We start from the raw sequence: 22673 nt of genomic DNA, 5'->3' as shown, positions 1-22673 counted from the left end.
CATAACGGGCACTCCCATTACAGCCGATCCCGTTACCCCGATCCCATAACGGGCGATCCCATTACAGCCGATCTCGTTACAGCCGATCCCATAACGGGCGCTCCCATTACAGCCGATCCCGTTACCCCGATCCCATAACGGGCCCTCCCATTACAGCCGATCCCGTTACAGCCGATCCCATTACACCGATCCCGTCACCCCGATCCCATTACAGCGACCCCGTCACAGCCGATCCCGTTACACCGATCCCGTTACCCTGATCCCCTAACGGGCGATCCCATTACAGCCGATCCCGTCACCCCGATCCCATTACAGCGCTCCCCGCAGCCAATCCCCGGTCCCAGCCCGTGCCCCCGCGCTGTCCCCAGGCCATGGTGGCGCTGTCCCCGGGCCATGGTGGCGGTCCCGGTGGCCCCGGCTCTGTCTCGGTTCGCGGCCCCGGCCGCGCTCTCCGTGGCCGCGCTCCTCCTCCTCCTCCTGCTGTCCTTCCTCCCGCCCGGGCCGGGCCGGCGGCGCTCCGCAGGTCAGTGCTCCCGGTGGGCACCGGGACTGGCGCCACTAACGGCCCCGGGAGGGCCCCGGTAACGCCCGCGGACCGGCACCGGTAACGCCCACGGACCGGGACCGGGAGGGAACCGGAGCCGGGAGAGGCAGCGGCAGGGAACGGGGACTAGGAGCAGTAAGGAAAGCAGAGCAGATCCCACCGGGAACAGCGACCCGGGCCGGTAACGGCCCTGCACCGGGACCGGCGATGAACTGGAACCGGTTAGGGACAGGTACTGGAACCAGCACGGAGCAGGAGCTGGCACCAGTAACAGCCCTGCACAGGGACCGGCGGGGAGCTGGAACCGGGAGAGGCAGAGAATGGGGACTGGGACCAGTAAGGAAAGCAGTCTGGAACCAGTGGGGAGCACAGAGTCCCACAGGGAACACAGACGGGGACTGGTAAGGATGGACGGGGACCAGTAAGGAGGATAAACTGGCACCAGTAAGGAGGGCGGACCAATAACTACAGGGAATAGAGACTGGGATGAACAGGGAATCCAGACTGGAACCAGTAAGGACAGAGTGGCACCAGTAAGGAGTGCAGAGCAGCTCCCACTGGGAACAGGGATTGGGACCAGTGAGGACAAACTGGCCCCGCTAAAGAAGGACTGGGACCATTAAGGAGAGCAGGGCAGGGAAAACAAACTGAGACCAGTAAGGACAGACTAGCACCAGTAAGGAACAGAGACTGGCACCAGTAAGAAGGACGGAGCAACTCCCAGAGAAGAGTATGCACTGGGTCCAGTAAAGACAAACTGGGACCAGTAAGGAGAGGCTGGGACCGCTAAGGACAGCCTGGCCCCAGTAGGGAATCGAGACTGGGACCGGTAACGAGGACTCCCAGTAAGGAGTCCCCCCACGCCCCCCCGGGCGGGAGTGTCCCGGCGGCCGCAGCGGGGCTGTCCCAGTGTCGCCGCGTTCCTCCCCAGGGTGCCACTCTGCGCTGGCAGCGTCACTCAGAGGGACACAGCCGCCCGTCCCGCCTTGGGATTTGCCCGAATTTCCCGATTTTTTCCAGGCAGGAAAATGCCCCCGAGCCCCGCGGGACCCCAGCACACTGAGACCCTGGGGGTCGGCAAAGCCATCGCCGTCCTCACCTCCGGGGGGGACGCGCAGGGTAAGAGCACCTCAAAACCCCCGGGATCCAAAATCCCTAGAAATCCCCAGCCCGAAATCCCTGGAAATCCCCCCAAAACCCCCCGAATTTCTCCCCCCTCCTCCAAAACTCCGCAAATCCCCTGGGATCCCCGGAATCCCCAAGCCCCCCCCCCCAAATCCCCCACCCAAACTTCCCCCCCCCAAATCCCTAAAAATCCCCCCCCTCCCCCCCCCAAGTCCCTAAACCCGCTCATTTGGAGGTAAAAATCAGGATTTTGATGCCACAACCATCAGGGTTTTCCCTGGATTGAGGTTCTGGGAATGACCTTGGTGGGGGTTTGGGGTCGGGTGGAGCTCGAGGGGTTTTGGGATAGCAGAGGGGAACAACGGTGACAAAATTCGGGCAGGGGACTCCAAGTGGGCGCCGGTGGCACTTTGGCACTGAGCCACAATAATCAGGATTGCCCAAAATTCCAAGGATTCATCCCCAGATTTGGGATTTTTCTGGGGGTCCCAAGGATGGGGGGCGGACAGACACGGGGGGCTGCCAGGCCCCCCCCCCCCCGAGTGTCCCCTCCCCCCACCCCCGTGTTTGTCACCCATGTCAGGCGCTGCCACCAAAGGTCACCGGGGCAAAAATAACCCAGGCGGTGGCAGCTGCGAGGGGGGGGGACAGGGGGGGTACGGGGGGGACAGATTGGGGGTGTCCACTGAGGGGTGGCAGCTGCAGGGAGGTGACAGGGGCTTGGGGATGTCACCAAGGGGTGACAGGATGATGGCGGTGCCCCACAGGGATGAACGCGGCCGTGCGCGCCGTGGTGCGTGTGGGCATCTACACCGGGGCCAAAGTGTTCTTCGTGTGTGAGGTCAGTGTCAGCCCCAACCCCGAAATTCCACGGCCCCACCGCAAAATTTGGGAAAAGGTGTCCTTGAACCACTGTCCGTTCTGTCCCCACAGGGCTACCAGGGGCTGGTGGACGGTGGTGACCACATCAGGGAGGCCACGTGGGAAAGTGTGTCCATGATGTTGCAGCTGGTGAGGGACACATGGACAGGGGGACACATGGACAGGGGGACAGTGGGGAATCACCTCCTGGGCTGGGGAGGCACTGGGCATGCTTCTCACTGGTCCCAGTTTGTCCCTCACTGGTTCCAGTCTGAGCCTGGGCTCAGCAGAAAATGACCCAGAAGCAGAGCTGGGATGGAGGGAGGGAGGGAAGGGTGGACACAGGGATGGACACAGGGACGGACATGGGGATGGGATGGATGGATGGATGGATGGATGGATGGATGGATGGATGGATGGATGGATGGATGGATGGGTGGATGGATGGATGATGGATGGATGGATGGGGGATGGATGGATGGATGGATGGATGGATGGATGGATGGATGGATGGATGGATGGATGGGTGGGTGGATGGGTGGATGGATGGATGGGTGGATGGGTGGGTGGATATGAGGATGGGACAGAGATATGGACATGGGGATGAGATGGGCAGATGGACAGAGGGGTGGACAGACACAGGGATGGACGTGGGGATGGGATGGATGGATGGATGGATGGATGGATGGATGGATGGATGGATGGATGGATGATGGATGGATGGATGAGGGATGGATGGATGGATGGATGATGGATGGATGGATGGATGATGGATGGATGGATGGATGAGGGATGGATGGATGATGGATGGATGGATGAGGGATGGATGGATGGATGGATGGATGGATGGATGGATGGATGGATGGATGGATGGGTGGATGGATGGATGGGTGGATGGATGGATGGATGGATGGATGGATGGATGGATGGATGGATGGATGGATGGATGGATGGGTGGATGGATGGATGGGTGGATATGAGGATGGGACAGAGATATGGACATGGGGATGAGATGGGCGGATGGACAGAGGGGTGGACAGACACAGGGATGGACAGCCAGCCCCAAGGCCAGCCGTGCCCCACCGTCCCTCCCCAGGGTGGCACGGTGATTGGCAGCGCGCGCTGCCAGGATTTCCGCACGCGCGAGGGGCGGCTGCGCGCCGCGCGGAACCTGGTCAAGCGCGGCATCACCAACCTGTGCGTGATCGGCGGCGACGGCAGCCTCACCGGTGCCGACACCTTCCGCGCCGAGTGGGGCGGGCTCCTGGCAGAGCTGCTCAAAACCGGTATGGGGGGGACACCGGGGGAGCCCCGAAACCCCCCTGGGGTGAGGGAGAGGGAGGGGGGGCACAGGGAAAGGGTTAGGGTCAAAAGAGAAAGGTTTGGGTTCAAAAGCACACAAAAATTTGGGTTTTCGCACATAATAATGTGGTGTTCTTCCCTAATTATGGAAGTTTAGGACACTTTTGCTCCCCAAGGGGACACTTTGAAGGAGGGCAGAGAGAGAACAGGGGGTGTGGAAAGGTTTGGTTTTGAATCAGGATGTGAAACTCCAAAATTGTTTTTTTTTCCATAATTATGGAGGTTTGGGGCACTGTTCAAGATGTTTTAAAGGGGGACACAGAAGGAAAAGAGGGTGTGGTTAAAAAACACAGGGTGCGGCACTCAAAAATTTGAGTTTTTCCTGCAAAACAGAGATTTGTGGCACTGCTTCCCCCTAAGGGGACATTTTCGGGGGGGGTCTCACGTCAGGAAAGGAGGGTGTGGGAAGGTTTGTTGTTGCAGTGTGATATAAGTTTGTGATTCCAAAAAAACTTTGGTTCCAAAATCAAGGTGTCCTACACAAAAATACGGTGTTTTGTTACCCAAAGCAGAGTGTTTTTCCCCCAAACAATCCCTTTGACACCTCTACGCCCCAAGTGACCATCTGGGGACGGTGTCCCCCTCCTGCCCACCCTCTCCCCAGGTGGCATCACGGCAGAGGAGGCGCAGCGCTCGAGCCACCTGAACATCGTGGGCATGGTGGGCTCCATCGACAACGACTTCTGTGGCACTGACATGACCATCGGCACCGACTCGGCGCTGCACCGCATCATGGAGATCGTGGACGCCATCACCACCACGGCGCAGAGGTGACAAGGACACTCTTGTTGTCCCCCAGCCCCCGGTGTTCCCGTTTCGGGTGGGTGACGCTTTCTTGTCCCCACAGCCACCAGAGGACTTTTGTGCTGGAGGTGATGGGGCGGCACTGCGGGTACGTTCTGGCACCTAGGAGGGGTTCTTGTCACCCCAAAAATTGGGGGAAGTGGCTCAAAAGCAGGTTTTGGCCCCATTTCAGGTACCTGGCGCTGATCACAGCCCTGGCCTGTGGTGCTGATTGGGTTTTCATCCCTGAGTCACCCCCCGAGGACGACTGGGAGGAGCACCTGTGCAGGAGGCTGACTGAGGTGGGAGGGAGGGATGGACACGGGGATGGAGGGATGGAGGGATGATCTCCCCCTGTCCCTATCCTTGTTGACACCCTGTGATCCCCCCAGACCCGTGATGGTGGCTCCAGGCTCAACATCATCATTGTGGCTGAGGGCGCCATCGACAAGCACGGCAAGGCCATCACCTCGGACGACATCAAAGCTGTGAGTGGGGATGGGGGGACATGGGGGACATCCCCCTTTGCCCCCTCCCTTTTTGGGGCCAGTCCCAGAGCTCTCCTGTGTCCCTGCAGCTGGTGGTGAAACGTCTGGGGTACGACACCAGGGTGACCATCCTGGGCCATGTCCAGCGTGGGGGGACGCCCTCAGCCTTCGACCGCATCCTGGTGGGCACCTCCTTCCTCACCCCGGTCCCAAACAAAGGGACCTGGAGGTGACTGACAGCCCCCCTTGGGAGGTGACACCCCTGATGTCCCCTCAGGCCAGCAGGATGGGTGTGGAGGCTGTGATGGCACTGCTGGAGGGGACACCAGAGACGCCGGCCTGCGTGGTCAGTCTGTCCGGCAACCAGGCCGTGCGCCTGCCCCTCATGGAATGTGTCCAGGTGGTGAGTGGGGATGGGGGGGACGCTGGGAGTGGCCCCAGACCCAGTCTGGGTCCCTAAGATGGTTCCCATCCCTAAGATGTCTCCAAATCCTCCAGGGAGTGTCACCAAGCCAACCCCAGGGATGGATCCCACCCCAGGACACCCCATTCCAACCCAAACCCATCCAAAACACTCCAACCCTACCCAGGACACCCTGATCCCACCCCAGGACACCCCAATTCCACCCAGGAAACCCCAATCCCACCCCAATCCCCCTCTGTGCCCCCAGACCAAGGACGTCACCACAGCCATGAATGAAGGACGCTTTGACGATGCGCTGAAGCTGCGGGGCCGGTGGGTGGCACCTCCATGTCCCTGCCCCTGCAACCCCGATGTCCTCAAACCGTCTCAAAACCCCAACTTCCCTTGATTTTTAGGAGCTTTCAGAACAACTGGAATGTCTACAAGCTGCTGGCTCACATCCGCCCGCCTGCCACCAAGGTAGGGAGCGCTGGGGAGGGGGCCCGAGCTGGGACACCCCAATTCCATCCCAGGCACGGATACCACCCAATCCCACCCCAAGCCCCAGTGAGCCCTGTCCCTGTCCCCAGAGCGGGTACACGGTGGCCGTGATGAACGTGGGCGCTCCGGCCGCAGGGATGAACGCGGCCGTGCGGTCGACCGTGAGGATCGGCCTCATCCACGGGCACCGCATGCTCGCCGTGCACGACGGCTTCGAGGGGCTGGCCTTTGGCATGGTGAGGGTCCCGAGGGGAATGGGGTGGGAAAAGGGTCAGGAGAGGGACTGGGATGGGGAGATTGGCACAGGGAACAGGGCTTGGGATGGATTTGAGGGGCTGGCATTCGGGATAGTGAGGGTCCTGTGGGTGAAAGGAGTGGGGATGGGGAGATCCCTATGGGATGAAGGGGTGGCCAGGGCATGATGGATCTGAAGGGTTGGGTTTTGGAATGGGGAGATCCCAGTGGAGAAACAGGCCGGGAAAAGAGTTTGGGAAATGCAGGATGGATTTGAGGGGTTGGATTTTGGGATGGGGAGATCCATGTGGGAGAAGGGTGAAAGAAAAGGACCTGGGAAGGGGCAGTTGTGGCACTGCAGGGATGGAGATTCCTCAGGATGGGAGTGTTTAATCCTTGTCCAAACCCCAGCCCTGCTATGGGTCTGATCTGCTGCTGTCCCCAAGCCAGGGGACATTGTGTGACCTCCTGAGAGGGCCGAGGGGACATTGTGTGAGCCCAATGTCACTCTGAGAGGGCTGAGGGGGGGCATTGTGACCCCAGATCCTTCTCCCATCCCATTAAACCCCTGTTTCACCCCTCAGGTGGAGGAGATCAGCTGGAATACTGTGGGCAGCTGGACGGGGCTGGGAGGATCCAAACTAGGCACCAAGAGGTGAGTCCCCACTGCGTGTGGGGTCATTTGGGGTCCCTCTGGGGTCCCCCTCTGGTCAGGCTCATCCCAAGGAGTCTCCCCTTCCCAGGACTCTGCCCAAGAAACATTTTGAGGAGATCAGCGCCAACATCAGCAAATTTGGGATTCATGGTCTTGTCATCATCGGTGGCTTTGAGGTCAGTGCCGTGTGGGCAGGGTGTGGTCAGCGGGGTGGGGTCAGTGGGGCTTGGTCAGAGCATGGTTGGGGTGTGGCCAGGGTGGGGTCAGGGTCCCTCTGCCATCCCCCAGGCATTCACAGGCAGCCTGGAGCTGGTGGTCTGGTCAAGGTGTGGTCAGTGCCCCCACTGTTCCTCTCCTCTCCTCTCCTCTCCTCTCCTCTCCTCTCCTCTCCTCTCCTCTCCTCTCCTCTCCTCTCCTCTCCTCTCCTCTCCTCTCCTCTCCTCTCCTCTCCTCTCCTCTCCTCTCCTCTCCTCTCCTCTCCTCTCCTCTCCTCTCCTCTCCTCTCCTCTCCTCTCCTCTCCTCTCCTCTCCTCTCCTCTCCTCTCCTCTCCTCTCCTCTCCTCTCCTCTCCGCATTGTCCCCTGATGTTCCCATTGTCTCTCAGGCGTTCACAGGTGGCCTGGAGCTGGTGGAGGGCCGGGCACGCTTCGAGGAGCTCTGCATCCCCCTGTGCATCGTGCCCGCCACCGTCTCCAACAACGTCCCCGGCTCTGACTTCAGCATCGGCGCTGACACCGCCCTCAACACCATCACCACTGTGAGACCCCAGATACCTCCCCGAAATCCCCCTTGTCCCAAACACTATCACCCTGGTCGGACACCCCATCCTGTAGCCTCTGCTCCCAAACATCATCACCACAGTGAGAACCCAAATCCTGTATCCCATATCCCTCCTGATGCTAAACACCATCATCGCAGTAAGATCCCAGTGGAAGTCTCAAATTCCCCTTATCCCAAAGCACTTCTCCTACCTCTATCACCTCTCTGAGACCCTGATGGAAATCCCCCAACTGCCCTGACATTAGACCCCTTTTCCTGACCCCAAATCCCACATTTCAGACATGTGACCCGATCAAGCAGTCTGCAGTGGGCATCCCAAATTCCCTGGCCCTAAACCCCTTTTCCTGACCCCAAATCCTGTCCCCACTGCAGACGTGTGACCTGATAAAGCAGTCGGCTGCAGGCACTAAGCGCCGTGTGTTCATCATCGAGACCATGGGTGGCTTCTGTGGCTACCTGGCCACTATGGCTGGGCTGGCGGCCGGCGCCGACGCCGCCTACATCTTCGAAGAGCCCTTCAGCAGCCGTGACCTGCAGGTGGGGACAGTCTTGTCCCCAGTCCCCAGTGGCACCCGGGTGGTGTGCAATGAGTAGGTTCCCCACTGACCCCGCTCCCACCTCCATTCCCGACCCCACAGGCCAATGTGGACCACCTGACGGAGAAGATGAAGACCACGGTGAAGAGGGGGCTTGTGCTCAGGTGGGTTCCAGCCTTGGGAGGACCTCATGGCACCCCCCGTGGGGATTGGGTTTGGGATCAGGGGAACTGGGCTCTCACGGTGGTGATGGGCAAGGGATGGAAGATTTGGAGTCTCATTGTGGTGCTGCTGTTTGGGATCAGTGGAATTGTTTGGGATGGGGTGAATTATGGGATTTGGGCCTGATCCTGTCCCTGGTGCAGGAATGAGCGTTGCAATGAGAACTACACCACAGATTTCATCTACAACCTCTACTGCGAGGAGGGCAAAGGGATTTTTGACTGCCGGAAAAACGTCCTGGGGCACATGCAGCAGGTGGGAATGGGGTGAGGGTTCGGGAACTCCCCCAGGAACAGGATCGGTGTTCAGGGGATTTCCCTGGGAAGGGGATTGGGATTTGGGAGATTTCATTGGCTCATCCTGGATTCTCCTGGGGCAGGGAGGCAGCCCCACCCCCTTTGACCGTAATTTCGGCACCAAGATGGGCGCCAAGGCCGTGGCCTGGATCACCGGGAAGATCAAGGAGTGCTCCCGGCATGGTGGGTGCTGCTGGATGGGGGATCCCAAAGGGGCCCCAGAGTGACCCTACATTCCCAAACCATTCCCAAAAAGCCCTCCTGTGGATTCTGGGGGATGTTCCCCACTCCTGGATGATCCCAAACATTCCTAAACTCCCCTCCCATGTTTTTGAAAGGTCCCAGATATTCCCAACCTACCCTCCCATAGGTTTTACCCTCATGCAGCATCCCCAGCATTCCCAACCCCTGCTCCAGGAGGATCCCAAACATTCCCAACTTCCTGTCCCGGGTGTTTTCCCATCCCTGAAGATTACCAAACATTCCCACCCTTCCCTCCCACGTCCCTGGAGGATCCCAACCGTTCCCAACTCGCCTCCAGGAGGTTCCCTACCATTCCTGTGTTCCTCCCAGGCCGGATCTTTGCCAACACGGCGGACTCGGCGTGCCTGCTGGGGATGCGCAAGCGCAGCCTGGTGTTCCAGCCCATCGCTGAGCTGCGCCAGCAGACGGATTTCGAGTGCGTCTCCCTCCCTTCCCCACCCTGGGAAAGTGGGACAAAGCCTGGGATCCCTCCCCAGGGATATCCCCAGTCTGTCCCTGTCCCCTCAGGCACCGCATCCCCAAGGAGCAGTGGTGGCTGAAACTGCGGCCCATCCTCAAGATCCTGGCCAAGTACAACATCGAGCTAGACACATCTGAGACGGCGCACCTGGAGCACCTGACCCGCAAGGTCCTGGTCCCCGAGGCCACTCTGTGACAGGGACAGCAGTCACTGCCAGCCTGAGGAACCCCAAAAATCCCCTTTTCTCACAACATCCTGGGGCTTTTCAGGGATTTTGTGGGATTTTGAGAAGGGGTCCCCAAGCGGTATCAGGATAAATTGAGGATGGATGGTGGAGGTTGAGGTTTTTAGGGTTAAAAGTCATAAAGTGGAGATGTTTCAATAAATTCAGTGCTTGTCCAAGTGCTCCAGGTGTCTGTGAATCCATGGAAAGGCAAACCTGGACCCCACTGACACCAAATCCCTCCTCATCCTCAGGATTTCCCTGCCCAGCATAACACAGAGGGATAAAACAGGTAAAATTTGTGCCCCAAGTTCATCCCAGAAAACAACAATGACAGTTTTTAGCCACTTGGTTTCACCTTGGAGATCTGCTCTTCCATTGGATCCTGGAATAGATCCCAAAACCCCCCCCCAAGCCAATATCAAAGGGTGAATTCCTAGAGGGAAACCTCAGGAACCTTGAAGAGGTGGGAGGGAAGCCCTCAGCTTCATGTGGAGCTCTCTGGAAAAGATTTCTTTCACCTACAAGAATTCCAGCCCTGCAAAATTTTGGTTTTTGAGGTGGTTTCTTGATGCAGCAAAAAAGTTATGGATAAACAGGCAGAACTTCACTCTCCATGCTGGAGAAACACCTGGATCTTTGATTTTCAGCCAACCCATCCCACAGGATTACTCTGCATCCCAACCTACAATTTCTTGCCTTGGGTCCTTCCTCAAAGGAGACTTTTCCTTTAAAACCTTCCTTTTGCAAGGAAAAATACCAAAAAAAAAAAAAAAAAAAAGGGGGAAAAACAGATCAATCCAACAGCTGGGATATAATTTGCCATCAGAGGGATATTGTTCATTGCAGGAGAGTGAAACGGGGGGACAGGGAGAGAAGCAGAGGGAACAGAAAGGAGGAAATGGAGGGAGCGCGACAGAACAGGGGGAGAAAGGGAGGGGACAAAATGGAAGGGCCAAGGGGAGGAAAGGGAGGCAGCGTGAGGGGCCAGCAGGGTGCTGGGTGGCCGAGGGGAACAAAAAACCACGGAGAAGAACCTGGGAAGTGACAAAGTGAGCGGGGATCCTCCGGGGAGGGGAAGGGCAGCTGTCCCTGGCTCAGGTGAGCAGCAGCAGGTACTCCTTGAGGCAGGCGGGCAGCGGCAGCTGCTGCACGGCCTGGGGCAGGAAGCGCAGGCCGAGCGAGCGGCGCACGGCGTAGCGCGACAGCGCCTGCAGCGTGCCCGGCGCCGAGCACAGCAGCGTCAGCCGCTGGCACAGCTGCGGGTCGCGGGCCACCTCCCAGGGCAGGCTCCCGTTCTTGCGCAGCTCGAAGTGTCCCGTGGCTCTGTGCAGCAAATCCAGGCAGGAATCCTCCCGCTCCGTGCCCAGGCCCCGCACCAGCAGCGCCACCAGGCGCGAGATGGGGCTCTGGCCCTTCAGGTTGACCACGCGCACCTCGGCGCCGAAGTCCAGCAGGACGCTGACGCTCTCCAGGTTGCCCTTCATGGCCGCCCAGCTCAGGGGGGTGTCGTTGTTGTAGTCCAGGGCGTTGACCAGGGCGCCGTTGGCCAGCAGGGCCCGCACGCACTCGGCGTTGTTCTTGAAGGCCGCCCAGTGCAGGGGCGTGTCCTTGTTGCCGTCCAGGGCGTTGGGGTTGGCTCCGTACTCCAATAAAATCTCCACGCAGGTTTCATCTTTTTCTGCTGCGTAGTGAAGGGCTGTCCGGTTGTAGCCATCCAGGGCGTTCACCTGGGGGAGAAGGAAAAAAAAAAGGTTTGGGGGTCAGGGAGTGGCTCCAGCTGGATCCTGCAGCAAGGGAAGAGCTAAAGGTCCCAAATCCCAAATGTAGGGAAAAATAAGGAAGGGTTTTAGCCAAGTAGCCAGGGGAAAGTGGGGTAAAAAATCCAGCAAATGTAGGGTTTAATTCTTCCTTCCCAGCCTCCTGAAATCTCAGTGCAAAAATTTAGATTTCAATCCTTCCTCCTCTCCTGAAAATCTCAGCCCAAGAATTCCCTCCCTGTTGGAACAGTGAACCTTCCCCTGGTGCCGCTTTGTGAGGAAATACAAGCCCATGGAATATCCTGGGCTGGAAAAGACCTACAAAGTTCTCCAAATCCAAGCCCTGGCCCAGCACAGGACACTCAAAAATCCCCCCCTGTGCTGGGAGCATTGTCCAAACCCCAGTTTCCGGAGCTTGCGACACTCAGGGGGAAGAATGTTTTCCCAAAATCCAACTTAAGCACATCAGCTCCAACATCAGCTCTTAATCAGCTCTTCCTGACTTCCCTGCCCCTTATCTCGGAATTTTCCACCTGTTTTCGGTTTTTCCAAAGCTTTACCTCAGCTCCTTTTTGCAGCAGCAGCTCCACGCAGTCGGCATCAGCCACCATGCAGGCACAGTGCAGGGGTTTGAGAGTGCCGTGCAGGCAGTTCACATCGGCGCCCTGGGGAGCACAGGAACACCCCCGGTAAGGAACTCCCCATTTCCATCCCTTCAGAAAGGGTTAATTGACACAAACCCCGAGGGTTTGTAGGAACCGCCTCGGGGTCAGCAAAACCCATCCTTTCCCTGCCCTTCCCATCCCTTCAAGAAAGGCATAATTAGGAGAAATCCGGGGGTTTGTTCGCAAAACACTCCCGGTCTTAATTCCAGCTCCCGCTTGTGTTTCACTAATTCACTGTCACCAAACGGTGCCCGGAGACCCCCAGACACACCGCCAGCCCCGGGGGTTCGGAGGGTGGAAGGAAAAGCCTGGAGTCTCTAAACCAACCGGAGATGCCCTGATCTTACCCTCCCGGGAAAACCCCTCCAGGGGATCCCCACGGAAGCTCCGCAGGGAGCGGGACAGCCGGCGACAGCTCGGCACTGCCCGTCAGAGGCACCCGGAGTCCGGGCGGGACTCAAGCAGGCCGGCCCGACCGCGGAAGGGCTGGGATGTCCCGGCCACGGGCCTCACCCGGCCGATGAGATCCTCCACGTTGTCCCGAGGGAAGGAGCGGATGGCGGCGATGGTGCGGATAAGGCGCTCGGACAGCGAGTACTTGCTCTGAATGCTCTGCATGATGTACCACATGGCGCGGGCCGCGCCGCGGCATCCCCGGCCGGCCCCGCCGAGCCCCGCGCCAGACCCGGGGCGGGGAGGGAGCGGCCCGGGCCGGGCCGAGCCGCAGGAGAGTCCGGAGGTGGAGCGGCGGCTGCTCCGGAGGAATGCGGAGAGGCCCCGGAGCGGTCGCGGGGCGGTTCCGGGCGTCGCGGGGCGGTTCCGGGGTCCCGAGCCGCTCCCGGACCAGCAGCGGCGGCCGGCCAAGCTTGACGCGGAAATACCGCTAACCAGAAGTGACGTCACACCAAGGGCCCAGCCCGACCGCCTCGCCACAAATCCGGCTCCGGCTCCCGAGCTGGTCCCGCCCCCTCCATGCTGTCCTCCAATCCCCACAGCACCGATCGCTCTTAAGCCACGCCTCCCATCGGATTTTCACCAATCCGCGCTTTCCTATGATCACGAAGGCCCTCCCCCTCCTCCATAGACCCCCCTCTTCGTAACCCCCTTAATTTTCCCCCAATTTTCCCCATTTTTTCCCCAATTTGCCTCCATATCCCACTTTCCCCTTAGGCCACGCCCACACCGAGCTACCAACCAAAAGGAACGCAGCAACGCAACCTCGATGCGCCCGGGGGGCGGGGCCTCGCCGTAGAGAGGCCACGCCCCCCTAGCCCGGCCCCACAAACGGACCCAAAACGGCACCAAAATTGGAATTTTTTTTTTAATTCCTTTTTAACAACTTCTGCCCCCAGTTATTTCCAGGTATAACATCCAGGGAAGCCCCGGAGCTCCTGTTCAGGAGCCTCGGATCCCGTCAGAGATCTCTGTTTGTCCTTTATGGCCGTGGGTTGAGATCCCACTGGGAGCGCCCGCCCCTCGCCAGCCGCAGAGCAGAGCTCTAAATAAAGAAGATTAAATTCCCGGCTACCGAATATCGGAGTGGCTATCGCAGTTTGGGGGGGTGGCTACTGAATTCTGGGCGGGGCTTGGTTACAGAATTTGGGGGGGGGGGGGTTGGTCTCTGAATTTGGGGAATAGCTACTGCATTTGGAGGTTTTATCTTGATTTCGGAGGAAAAGCGTGTGGGATAAGGGAGGGTCAAGGAGGAGGGGGTGGAGCTGGGGGGTCCTCCCAGTGCTCCCAGTATCACCAAGCCCCCCTACCAGTAACCCAAACACCCCCTCCCAGTGCTCCCAGGAATCCAAATTCTCTCCCAGTAAGCAATCTCCCCTCCCAGAGCCCCCAGGTCCCTCCTGGGGCTTCCTACATCCCCCTCCCAGTCCCCTCCCAGTTTATCCCAGTCCCCACAGATTCGCCTCTCCACATCTCCCGGTTTATTCCAAGGCCCCCAATCCCCTCCCAGTTCCTCCTAGTGCCCCCAGTACCTGTACCTCGCTTGTCCCAGCCAAGGGGGGCACTGAGGGGGGAAAGGGGTATTAGGGGTTTTTTTAAGGTCACCCCCACAGATCAGGGTCAGGGGTTTCTCTGGGAGGGGCTTGGGGTCCTGCAGGGGGGTTTGGGGGAGCTCTGGGCTCCTTCCCTGGGGCTTTGGGGTCCCTGTGGGGAGAGATCAGGGGTTTGGGGTAACACCATGGGGGTATGAGGCCCTATATGAGCTTTTAGGGTCCCTCCTAAAAAGGGGGGAAAGGGGATGGTGCTTGGAGCTGAAGGGCAGGGCTTGGGACATTACCTTGGGGTAAATCCTGTAGGATTTGGGGTCACTCACCTACGCTGGAGGTCCCTGAATTTCTGTAGGCTACTCCAGCCTGTGGGGGGGAGAGCAAACCATTATGGGAACCCCCCCTAATTTGGGGTGGCCCCCATTTGGGGTGAGGTCTCACCTGCCATCCTGGGGTGCTGTGGGACTGGGGGGGGCTCCAGTGGGGCCAAGCGGCTGCAAAAGAGAGGAGGGGAAGTTTGGGGGACCCCCCCCCCCCCCTTGTGAAATTGAGGGAACCCCATCCCAAGTTAGGATGCCCCACACCCCCTTACCTGACCACTTGACTGCTGAGCTGCCGGCGGGGCTGGGGGGTGACTGGAAAGGAGACAGAAAATTTGGGAGAATCCCTAATGGGCAAGGAGGGGATGAGGAGCTGTTTTACGGCGTGGAAGACTCCCCTGCAAATTTGGGGGGGCACTTACCTGAATGTGTGGGGGGAGGGATGGGGAGTGCTGCTGTGGCTGCTCCAGTGCCAGCCTGGGGGAGAGCTGTGTGGGGGAGATTTGGGGGGGGGACAGTTTTGGCGGTGAGAGGTAAGGGGCAGGAGGGATTTGGGGGGGGAGTTTGGGGGGCCAGAGAAGGGGAAGGGGGGCTTTAGGGGCCACCTGCATGCGGCGCAGCTCCTCATTCTCCCGGCGAAGTGACTCCAGCTCCCTGGGAAGGGGGGAGGATTTAATGGAGGGTGGGTTTTCCCCCACATTTGGGGTGGGGGTCCCTCCATAGTGCAGCTGAGGGGGGGCAGAGCAAGGGGGTGGGAACTCACCAAGATGGCAGTGAATGGCAGAACATGCTGTCACCAATGTGGCAGCCAAGGGGGGGATAAGACCCTCCCAAAAAAGGAGCCAGAAGGCTGAGGACTGTCATTAAGGTGTTGACCAAGGAGTGCTGCCTCACCCACATGCCCAGAGGAGCCCAAGATGGAGGTGTGAACCCCCTTCCATAGCGTCCCCCTCACCTCCTCCTCTTCCCCAGCTCCTCTCTGGCCTTGTCCAGCTCTGCCTGCACCCCGCCGAGTTCTGTCCCCGGTGCAAGTCCACCAGAAGTTGTGCCTGTGCCGTCTGGAACTGCCACACCTGGGGGATGTGGGTCACTCCCTTGTACCCCCCCAGTGTGTGGGGTGTGGGGACAGTGGTGGAACTTCATCCTCCGTCACCCCCTGTCCTCCTTACCTGCGTGATGTGGGCAAGGTGCTTGAGGGCGAGGGCCACTGGGTTCTTGAAGAAAACCTTCTCTTCTGGGCGCATCTGTTGGGCATGGGGGTGTCAAAAGGATGGGAAGAAGGTTGGGAACGGGAAGGGAAAAGGGTAGGAAGGGGATGTGGGGAACAACATGGAGGACACTGGCCTGATTAGATATGGGCAGGTAGCGGCAGGCGGTGCCACAGACTGGGCAGGGACCTGTGGGAAGGGGAGAAAAAAGTGAGAGAAAAATATGTCCAAAAGTCCCAAAAATTGTGTTCCTTGGGGGAAATGGACCATTTCCCTTCATTTTAGGGTTTTAAATTGAGGCAGGATCCTCCATTTCCACCATGCTAAGGGTGTAAATTGAGGGGAAATTCTCCTTTTCCCATAATTTAAAAGACAGAAATCGAGGGGAAACCCTCTTTCCCCGATATTTTAGAAGTTTAAATTGAGAGCAGAGCCCTCACTTATTTATTTCCTTGAGTTGAGGTGACCCTTCCTTTCCCTCTCATTTTAAGGGGCTAAATTGAAGGAAACTCCCCCTTTCTCAGCATTTAAAGGGCTTAAACTGGAGGTTTCCCTCAATTTTACCTGAGCCCCCACAGCCCTCGCACAGGATGTGGCCGCAGCTGGTGATGGCGAAGTGGGCACCATCCTGGCGGAAGCAGCGACAGCAGTGGAACCAGTCCATGGTGGTGCTGGAGCGAGGAGCCGCCTGTGCTGCCTCCACACAGGAGAGCCTGGGAGGGAATGAGGGGGAAAGGTGAAGGGAAAAGAGTGGGAAAAGGTGAGAGGAAAAAGAGATGGAAATGTGAGGGGGAAAGGGTCAGAAGGGGAAACGGTCAGAACTGTGAGGGAAGAAGGGCTGGAAGCGTGAGGCCAAAAAGGGCGGGAAACGTGAGGGGGAAAGGGTCAGAAATGTGAGGGAAGAAGGGCTGGAAAGATGAGGGGAAAAAACAGCAGAAAAGGTGAGAGGAAGAAGGGTGGGGAAAGGGAGGAAAAAAAAAGTGTGGGAAACATGAGAGAAAAAAGGGTGGGAAATGTGAGGGGGGAAAGGGCAGAAAAGGTGATGAGGGAAATGGTGGGGGAAAAGAAGAGAAAAAAAGCAAGAAAGGGGAGAGATGAAAAAAGTGGGAAATGTGAGGGGGGAAAGCACCACCTGGATGGGGACAGGGAAACCAGGATTGGACAGCAACACCTGGACCTATGGGGGCAGATGGGGATAAGGACACCAAGATGGAGACACCAGGATCGAAACAGGGACATCAGGGCAAGCCTGTGGAGACATTGGGAGTTGCATGGGGACACATGAATGGGGGTGTCGGGATGGGGACACTGTGACAGGGATGGGGACCCCCGGTGGGGACAGGGATTCCAGAACCCTGGGGATGGGGTCCCCAGGATGGGAATCCTGGGATTTGGGCACATGGATCTGCTGATGACATCAATTAAATGTCTCTGAGCAGCCTTGTTCCACTATATGGATTTGGGGACACCAGCCAGGGGTGATGACATTGTCCAACTGTGAGATTTTGGGGTCACCCCCAGTGATCCCAGTATGGCCATGCAGAGCTTTTCCCATCCTTCAGGAACCAGTGCCTGGGGTGAGGGAAGGAGATGGAGACCCCATACTCTCACCCCAGCACCCCTAAACCCTTTGGGGGGCTTTGGGGGCATGCGGTGCAGGGGGAGCACCCCAAAACCCTGATCTTACTATTCCATGCTCCCAGAATCACAAAATTCTGCAAAATCTTTGGCTGTGTTGCATAATCCCAACAATTTTTTAATTGGGAGGTTGGGGGGTAAAAAAAGCACCCCCAGAATATCGGGGGAGGGGCTCAGCGTTCGGAGGGCACAGGAGTCACCCCAGAACCGCAATCCTATCATGACCTGATCCCAAAATCCCTCCATGCCACTGTTGATCCCTCCAGCCTCGCTGTGCGATTCCAACCATTTTTAATTATAGGGATGGCGGGGGCGGGGAGCAGAAATGCATCCCCAGGCCCTCGTGAGGGAGAATCTGGGGGGCATAGGGGCCACCCCAAAACCCCGATCCCCCCGAATCCCTCTATCTCGGGATCCCGTGATCCGTCATTGTGTAATTCCAACCAATTTCTGATTCCCGGGGGTCGGAGGGAGAGGGGCAGGAAACGCCCCGATAAAACCCTCTGAGGGATCATTCAGGGATTTGGGGGGGGCGCAGAGGACGCCCCGAAGCCCCCATCCCGCCGTTCCCGGAATCCCTGGATGCCGCTGCCGAGCCCTCCGCCCTCGTTGCGTAATTCCAACCATTTTTAATTCCCGGGGGGGGCAGGAAACGCGTCGCTGCCGTTACACAAAGCAGGAAGGGGGGAGGGAGAAGTCTGGGGGGGGGGCTCCCTGTCCTTATTCCCCTTAAACCCACCCCCCTTGCCCCCCGAGATCCATCTCCCGCTTGGAAAACACCCTCCTTTATAACAAAATAACCAAACCCCAACAATTCAGGCAATTCGCACAATTCCTCCACTCAATACCGGGCGGTTCGGGGGTGTCCCTGCTGCGACCCGCCCTTTTTTTTTTTTTTTTTTTCCCCTAGGGGTTCCCCCCGCCCAAATTCCCTTTTTCCAAGGTTTCCCCCCCACTTTTCCCAGCGTTTTTCCCCCGCTTTTTTCCCAGCGGCGCATCCGGCGGGGAATGGGATGACGGGACCTTCCTGTTCCCGGCCCCGCGCTCGCCTCACGCCCGGGGGACGCCCCCGCCACGACCCCCCCGCACCCCGGAGCCCGAGGGGACCCCCGGAGCCACCCCCGGAACCCTCCGGAACGCCCCCGGCCCCTCCCGCGCCGCGGAGCCGCCGAGGTGAGTCGGGGGGCGCGGGGGGGAGGGAAACGAGCCCGTTTTTTGGGGGGAAAAGGGGACGGGAAAAAACGGAGACACCCCCTCCAGAAAATTTGGGAGATCCCCCCCCAGTTTGGGATACCCCGATGTTAGATTTGAGATGGGGGAGGCGATGGCGGTGGGGCGCCGTTGGGGGGGCTGGAAATGAGGGAAAAAGGAGAGTGGGAGCCTTCCCACAAAAAAACCTGGGAGGACATCCCCCCCCCCCGCCTCCTCCTCCACCAACTGGAGATACCCCCGGGCATGGATTTGGGATGGGGAGGCGACGGCGGAGGCATGGCAAAAGATTTGGGGCGGGGGAGGGATGTGGATGAACGGCGGATTTTGGGGGTGGAAAGGAGAGAGAATAGAGCGGGGACTCCCCCCCAAAAAAATGTGGGAGATCCACCCCGTCCAGCTGGGGATACCCAGGGGATAGAGCGGAACGATGGATTGGAGCCGGGGGGCTGGGGCGGTGGAAATGAGGCGCCGTTTGTAGGGCTGGAAAAGACGGGAAAAGGAGAGCGGGGAACACTCCCACTCCCCCCAAATTCAGGAGATCCCTCTGCGATTTGGCATACACCCGGTCTTGGATTTGGGAAGGGGAAGGCGGTGGCAGGGGGGCGACAATGGAAGGGGAGGGGGGTGTGTGCCCCGTTTTTAGATTTGGAAAAGAGGGAAAAAGGAGAGTAGGGACCTCCCACGAAAATTTGGGAGACCCCCTCCTGCAGTTGTGGATAACCGCCGTCTTGGATTTGGGACGGGAGGGGAGATGGATTTGGGGCTGGGAGGAGGGATCAGGCTCTGGTTTGCGGGGGGCAGAAAGGGGGCAATGACAGTGGGGACCCCCTCAAAAAAATTTGGGAGTCTCCCCCCAAAAATTTGGGTTACCTCCATGTTGGATTTGAAGGGGGGCACTGTGGATGAACCGTTTTGGAAGGAGCGAAAAGAGAGTGGGCATCCCTCAAAAAAAAACCTGGGAGTCCCCCCCAGTATTCGATTTGGGGTGGGAGGTGAATTTTGGGGAAGGCTCCTGGGGCTCTCTTGTTCTTTTGTGCCCCCTTCGAAAAATTAAAGTGGGGGGGGGAGCAAACTTGAGGGAGCTGGGAGTAATTTGGGAGCACCCTGGGTGATCCTGGGTGATTTTGAGGGGCACTGGGTGACCCCCCGCTTTGTCACCCCCCCCATCTGCATCCCTCCATCCCCCTCACCCCAGGTTTTAGGGGCTGAGTCCGGAGCAGCTGCGAGACCCCCCCGCCCGAGACCCTCAGAGAGCAGGTGGGAGGGGAATTGGGGAGTACAGGGTGATTTGGGGAGACACAGAGGGATTTGGGGTCACACAGAAGGATTTGGGGGGACACAAAGGGATTTCATGGGGTGAACAAGGATATTTGGGGGGGCACAGAGGGATCTGGGACCACATGGAGGAGTTTGAGATTACACTGAGGGATTTGCGGGGACATGAAGAGATTTAGGGTGACACAGAGATTTTGGGGGGAATAGATGGATGGGGAGGGCAGAGAGGTTTTTGGGGGGATGAGACTTAGGGGGGTACGAGGCGATTTCGGATCTCCCTGAAGGTTTGGACAGGTAACACAGAAGGATTTTGGTGGGGTACATGGAGATTGAGGGCGGCAGAAAAGGATTTGGGGGTCACACTGAGAAATTTGGGGGGCCCAGCAGAAACCAAGATGCAAACAATCCTTTGGAATTGTTTTGGAATTGTGGGGGGAGGCGGTTGTGGTTTTCTGCTGCTCAGGGGGGTCCTGGGGTGTTTTGGGGTGCTCAGGGCCCCCCTTGACTCTGCAGGAGGCCCCATGGAGCAGGACGAGCCGGACGTGGTGGAGCTGCAGGACTCGGACGAGGGGGACGTGGTCCGGAGGGTCTTCATTGGTGAGGGGGGGACCCCAAAAGTGGATAGGGGGGAATGAGGGGCTCCAGATAACCCAGAAAAGCAGTACAGAAAATTTTGGGGGGATCCGAATACTTTTGGGGGGGGCTGTAGGAAAATTTGGGGGGCCCCAGGCACCCCAAGAAGGGGGTGCAGGCAATTTGAGGGGCTGTAAGCAAATATGGGGGGGCTCCAGATGCACCTAGAAGGGGGTAGAGGCATTGGGAATGGGGTTCAAGGCACTTCTGGGGGTCTACAGACATCACTGGAGAGGGGTAGAGGCATTTGAAGGGGGCTTAAAACACTCTTGAAAGGGTTCCAGACCCCCCAAGAAGGGGTTATTGGGAATTTTGGGGGCCTTCAGGTACTTTTGGGGGGCTCCAGACACTCCAGGAGGGGGCATAGCCCCTTTTTGGGGCACAGTGAGCATTTGGGGAGGGGTTGCAGCCCCTTTCTGGGGTGCACTGGAGAGGGCCACAGCCCCTTTTTGCGCCCCCTTTTGGGTCACAACAAATATTTGGGTCAGGGATCCAGCCAATTTTTGGGATCCAGTGAACATTTGGGATGGATGTCTGGCCCCTTTTTGGCGCACAATGAATATTTGGTCAGGGGTGCAGCCCTTTTTTTGTCACAATGAACATTTGGGTCAGGGGCCCAACCCCTTTCTGGGGCTCAATAAATATTTGAGGAGAAGGCCCAGCGCCTTTTTGGGTCGCGACAAACATTTTGAGGAGGCTCCAGGCACCCTTTTAGGGCGCAATGAGCACTGGGGAGGGGGCCCAGCCCATTTTAGGAATACAGGAAACATTTTTATTGGGGTCCCAGCCCATTTTAGGGTCACAGCAAACATTTGGTTTGGAGGTCCAAATGAGACCAGTGAAAGCCCTTCTGTGCTCTCACCCCCTCCTCATGTCCCCCCAGCCGACGATGGCATCGTGAGTGACGGCGAGGCCGAGGTGCTGCCGCACGAGATCATCCGCACGGTGATCCCGCACAGCCCCCTGCGCCCCCCGCCGCCCCGCGGGACCCCCGGCCCGGCCCCGGGGGGCTCCGAGGAGGGCGGGGGGCGGCGGGGTGGGGGCCGCCAGCGCCCCTTCATCTGCAACGAGTGCGGCAAGAGCTTCAGCCACTGGTCCAAGCTGCTGCGGCACCAGCGCACGCACACGGGCGAGCGGCCCAGCACCTGCGGCGAGTGCGGCAAGAGCTTCTCGCAGAACTCGCACCTGGTGCAGCACCGCCGCACCCACACCGGAGAGAAGCCGTACAGGTGCGGCCACTGCGGCAAGAGCTTCTCCTGGAGCTCCAACCTCATCCAGCACCAGCGCATTCACACCGGGGAGCGCCCGTATGGCTGCGCCGAGTGCGGCAAGAGCTTCACGCAGAGCAAGAACCTCATCAAGCACCAGCGCACCCACGCCGGGTCCGGGGCAGCGCGGCCGCGGCGCTGCGCCCACCCCGCCGGTGCCCCGAGGGCTCTGAAGGGGCCTCGGCCGGGGGGCGAGGGCGAGGGGCCCGCAGGGGCCGAGGGCGGCTGCGGGCAGGAGCCGCTGATCTGCGTGGAGTGTGGGGAGAGCTTCGCCCGGAGCGCCGCGCTCAGGAGGCACCGCCGGGGGCACCGCCCGCTCTTCGTGCCCTGAGGGGACAATGCGGGGACAGCGCCCGCTCTTCGTGCCCTGAGGGAACATGGGGACACTGCGGAGGGGGCACAGGGACAGTGGGGCACTGTCCTTGCACTGCTGGGGGCACCGCCCGCTCTTTGTGCCCTGAGGGGCACGGGGACAGTGGCACCGGGACATGGGGACACACGGATAGTTGGGGCATCACCCGCTTTTCATGCCCTGAGGGGACATCGTGGTGGGGACACAAGGACTGTTGGATAATGCTCTGGCAGTGCCTGCAGTCGGAGACCTGTGGGGACACACAGACAGTGGGCCACAGGGACTGTGCTACAGACAGGAGACATGGTGCCAACCATGTGAGGAGACACAGGGAGTGTTCCCTGGGCGGGACGTGGTGACAGAGCTGGGGTCACACGAGTTATGCCACAGGTGAGGGAATGTGACACCAAGCTGGGAGACTGTGGGGGGGCACCTGGACTGGAACAAGGACGGGACACAGTGACTCCAAGGAGGAGGATACACAGGACAGAGTGACACAGAGCTGATGTCCCCAAGCCTACCCCGTGCCCTGTGTCACCCTTGGTGCCCCTCGCTGTTCCGTGTCGGTACCACATCCCAGAGCTGTAAATAGGAGAAGGGACACG

General features: G+C 59.0%; 4 protein-coding genes across 5 annotated transcripts; 2 read left to right on the top strand and 2 right to left on the bottom strand.

The window, feature by feature from the left end:
• Positions 1-318: 318 nt before the first annotated feature.
• Positions 319-9919, top strand: PFKM (phosphofructokinase, muscle). Of its 2 annotated transcripts, none has more exons than XM_058042098.1 (23): positions 319-523; positions 1565-1663; positions 2437-2510; positions 2603-2680; positions 3627-3816; positions 4497-4662; positions 4740-4784; positions 4869-4977; positions 5068-5163; positions 5253-5345; positions 5441-5566; positions 5835-5899; positions 5983-6046; positions 6157-6303; positions 6886-6956; positions 7045-7132; positions 7561-7713; positions 8109-8273; positions 8375-8436; positions 8638-8749; positions 8874-8973; positions 9364-9469; positions 9562-9919. In XM_058042098.1, exons 1-23 carry the CDS (start codon positions 394-396, stop codon positions 9707-9709), a joined length of 2487 nt encoding a protein of 828 aa, XP_057898081.1. In that variant the 5' UTR covers positions 319-393; the 3' UTR covers positions 9710-9919. The 2 variants fall into 2 exon arrangements, with proteins under 2 accessions (XP_057898081.1, XP_057898082.1); XM_058042099.1 differs by lacking the exon at positions 319-523 and adding an exon at positions 579-776.
• A 613-nt stretch (positions 9920-10532) lies between these two features.
• ASB8 (ankyrin repeat and SOCS box containing 8) lies at positions 10533-12915 on the bottom strand. Its single transcript, XM_058042180.1, has 3 exons — positions 12676-12915; positions 12058-12162; positions 10533-11467 (listed from the first exon to the last, which is right to left on the bottom strand). Exons 1-3 carry the CDS (start codon positions 12790-12792, stop codon positions 10835-10837), a joined length of 855 nt encoding a protein of 284 aa, XP_057898163.1. The 5' UTR covers positions 12793-12915; the 3' UTR covers positions 10533-10834.
• Positions 12916-13507: 592 nt separating this feature from the next.
• On the bottom strand, positions 13508-16468 carry RNF212B (ring finger protein 212B). Its single transcript, XM_058042208.1, is given in 13 exon segments — positions 13508-13660; positions 14148-14179; positions 14489-14528; positions 14604-14636; positions 14638-14656; positions 14755-14800; positions 14909-14965; positions 15084-15136; positions 15438-15496; positions 15499-15555; positions 15652-15726; positions 15827-15879; positions 16255-16468. Coding segments are annotated over 13 exon segments (687 nt in total). The 5' UTR covers positions 16355-16468; the 3' UTR covers positions 13508-13597.
• A 1617-nt stretch (positions 16469-18085) lies between these two features.
• On the top strand, positions 18086-22131 carry LOC131094422 (zinc finger protein 787-like). The gene is made up of 3 exons (XM_058042018.1): positions 18086-18501; positions 20329-20412; positions 21332-22131. Exons 1-3 carry the CDS (start codon positions 18342-18344, stop codon positions 22045-22047), a joined length of 960 nt encoding a protein of 319 aa, XP_057898001.1. The 5' UTR covers positions 18086-18341; the 3' UTR covers positions 22048-22131.
• The last annotated feature ends 542 nt before the right edge of the window (positions 22132-22673 follow it).

This window comes from Melospiza georgiana, chromosome 29, assembly GCF_028018845.1.
Source record: "Melospiza georgiana isolate bMelGeo1 chromosome 29, bMelGeo1.pri, whole genome shotgun sequence".
Lineage (NCBI taxonomy): Eukaryota > Metazoa > Chordata > Aves > Passeriformes > Passerellidae > Melospiza > Melospiza georgiana.
This window is presented reverse-complemented; position numbering and strand designations above follow the sequence as displayed.

Bases quoted from the DNA above. Each gene is read 5' to 3' on its own strand.
- ASB8 (XM_058042180.1), bottom strand. From the start codon at position 12,792: ATGTGGTACATCATGCAGAGCATTCAGAGCAAGTACTCGCTGTCCGAG. The intron at 12,163-12,675 runs GTGAGGCCCGTG...TGTGCTCCCCAG, and splicing joins TGGAGGATCTCATCGGCCGG to GGCGCCGATGTGAACTGCCT. The intron at 11,468-12,057 runs GTAAAGCTTTGG...CTTCTCCCCCAG, and splicing joins TGCTGCAAAAAGGAGCTGAG to GTGAACGCCCTGGATGGCTA.
- LOC131094422 (XM_058042018.1), top strand. From the start codon at position 18,342: ATGACGGGACCTTCCTGTTCCCGGCCCCGCGCTCGCCTCACGCCCGGG. The intron at 18,502-20,328 runs GTGAGTCGGGGG...TTGACTCTGCAG, and splicing joins CGCGCCGCGGAGCCGCCGAG to GAGGCCCCATGGAGCAGGAC. The intron at 20,413-21,331 runs GTGAGGGGGGGA...ATGTCCCCCCAG, and splicing joins GGTCCGGAGGGTCTTCATTG to CCGACGATGGCATCGTGAGT.
- PFKM (XM_058042098.1), top strand. From the start codon at position 394: ATGGTGGCGGTCCCGGTGGCCCCGGCTCTGTCTCGGTTCGCGGCCCCG. The intron at 524-1,564 runs GTCAGTGCTCCC...GATTTTTTCCAG, and splicing joins GGGCCGGCGGCGCTCCGCAG to GCAGGAAAATGCCCCCGAGC. The intron at 8,750-8,873 runs GTGGGAATGGGG...CTCCTGGGGCAG, and splicing joins TCCTGGGGCACATGCAGCAG to GGAGGCAGCCCCACCCCCTT.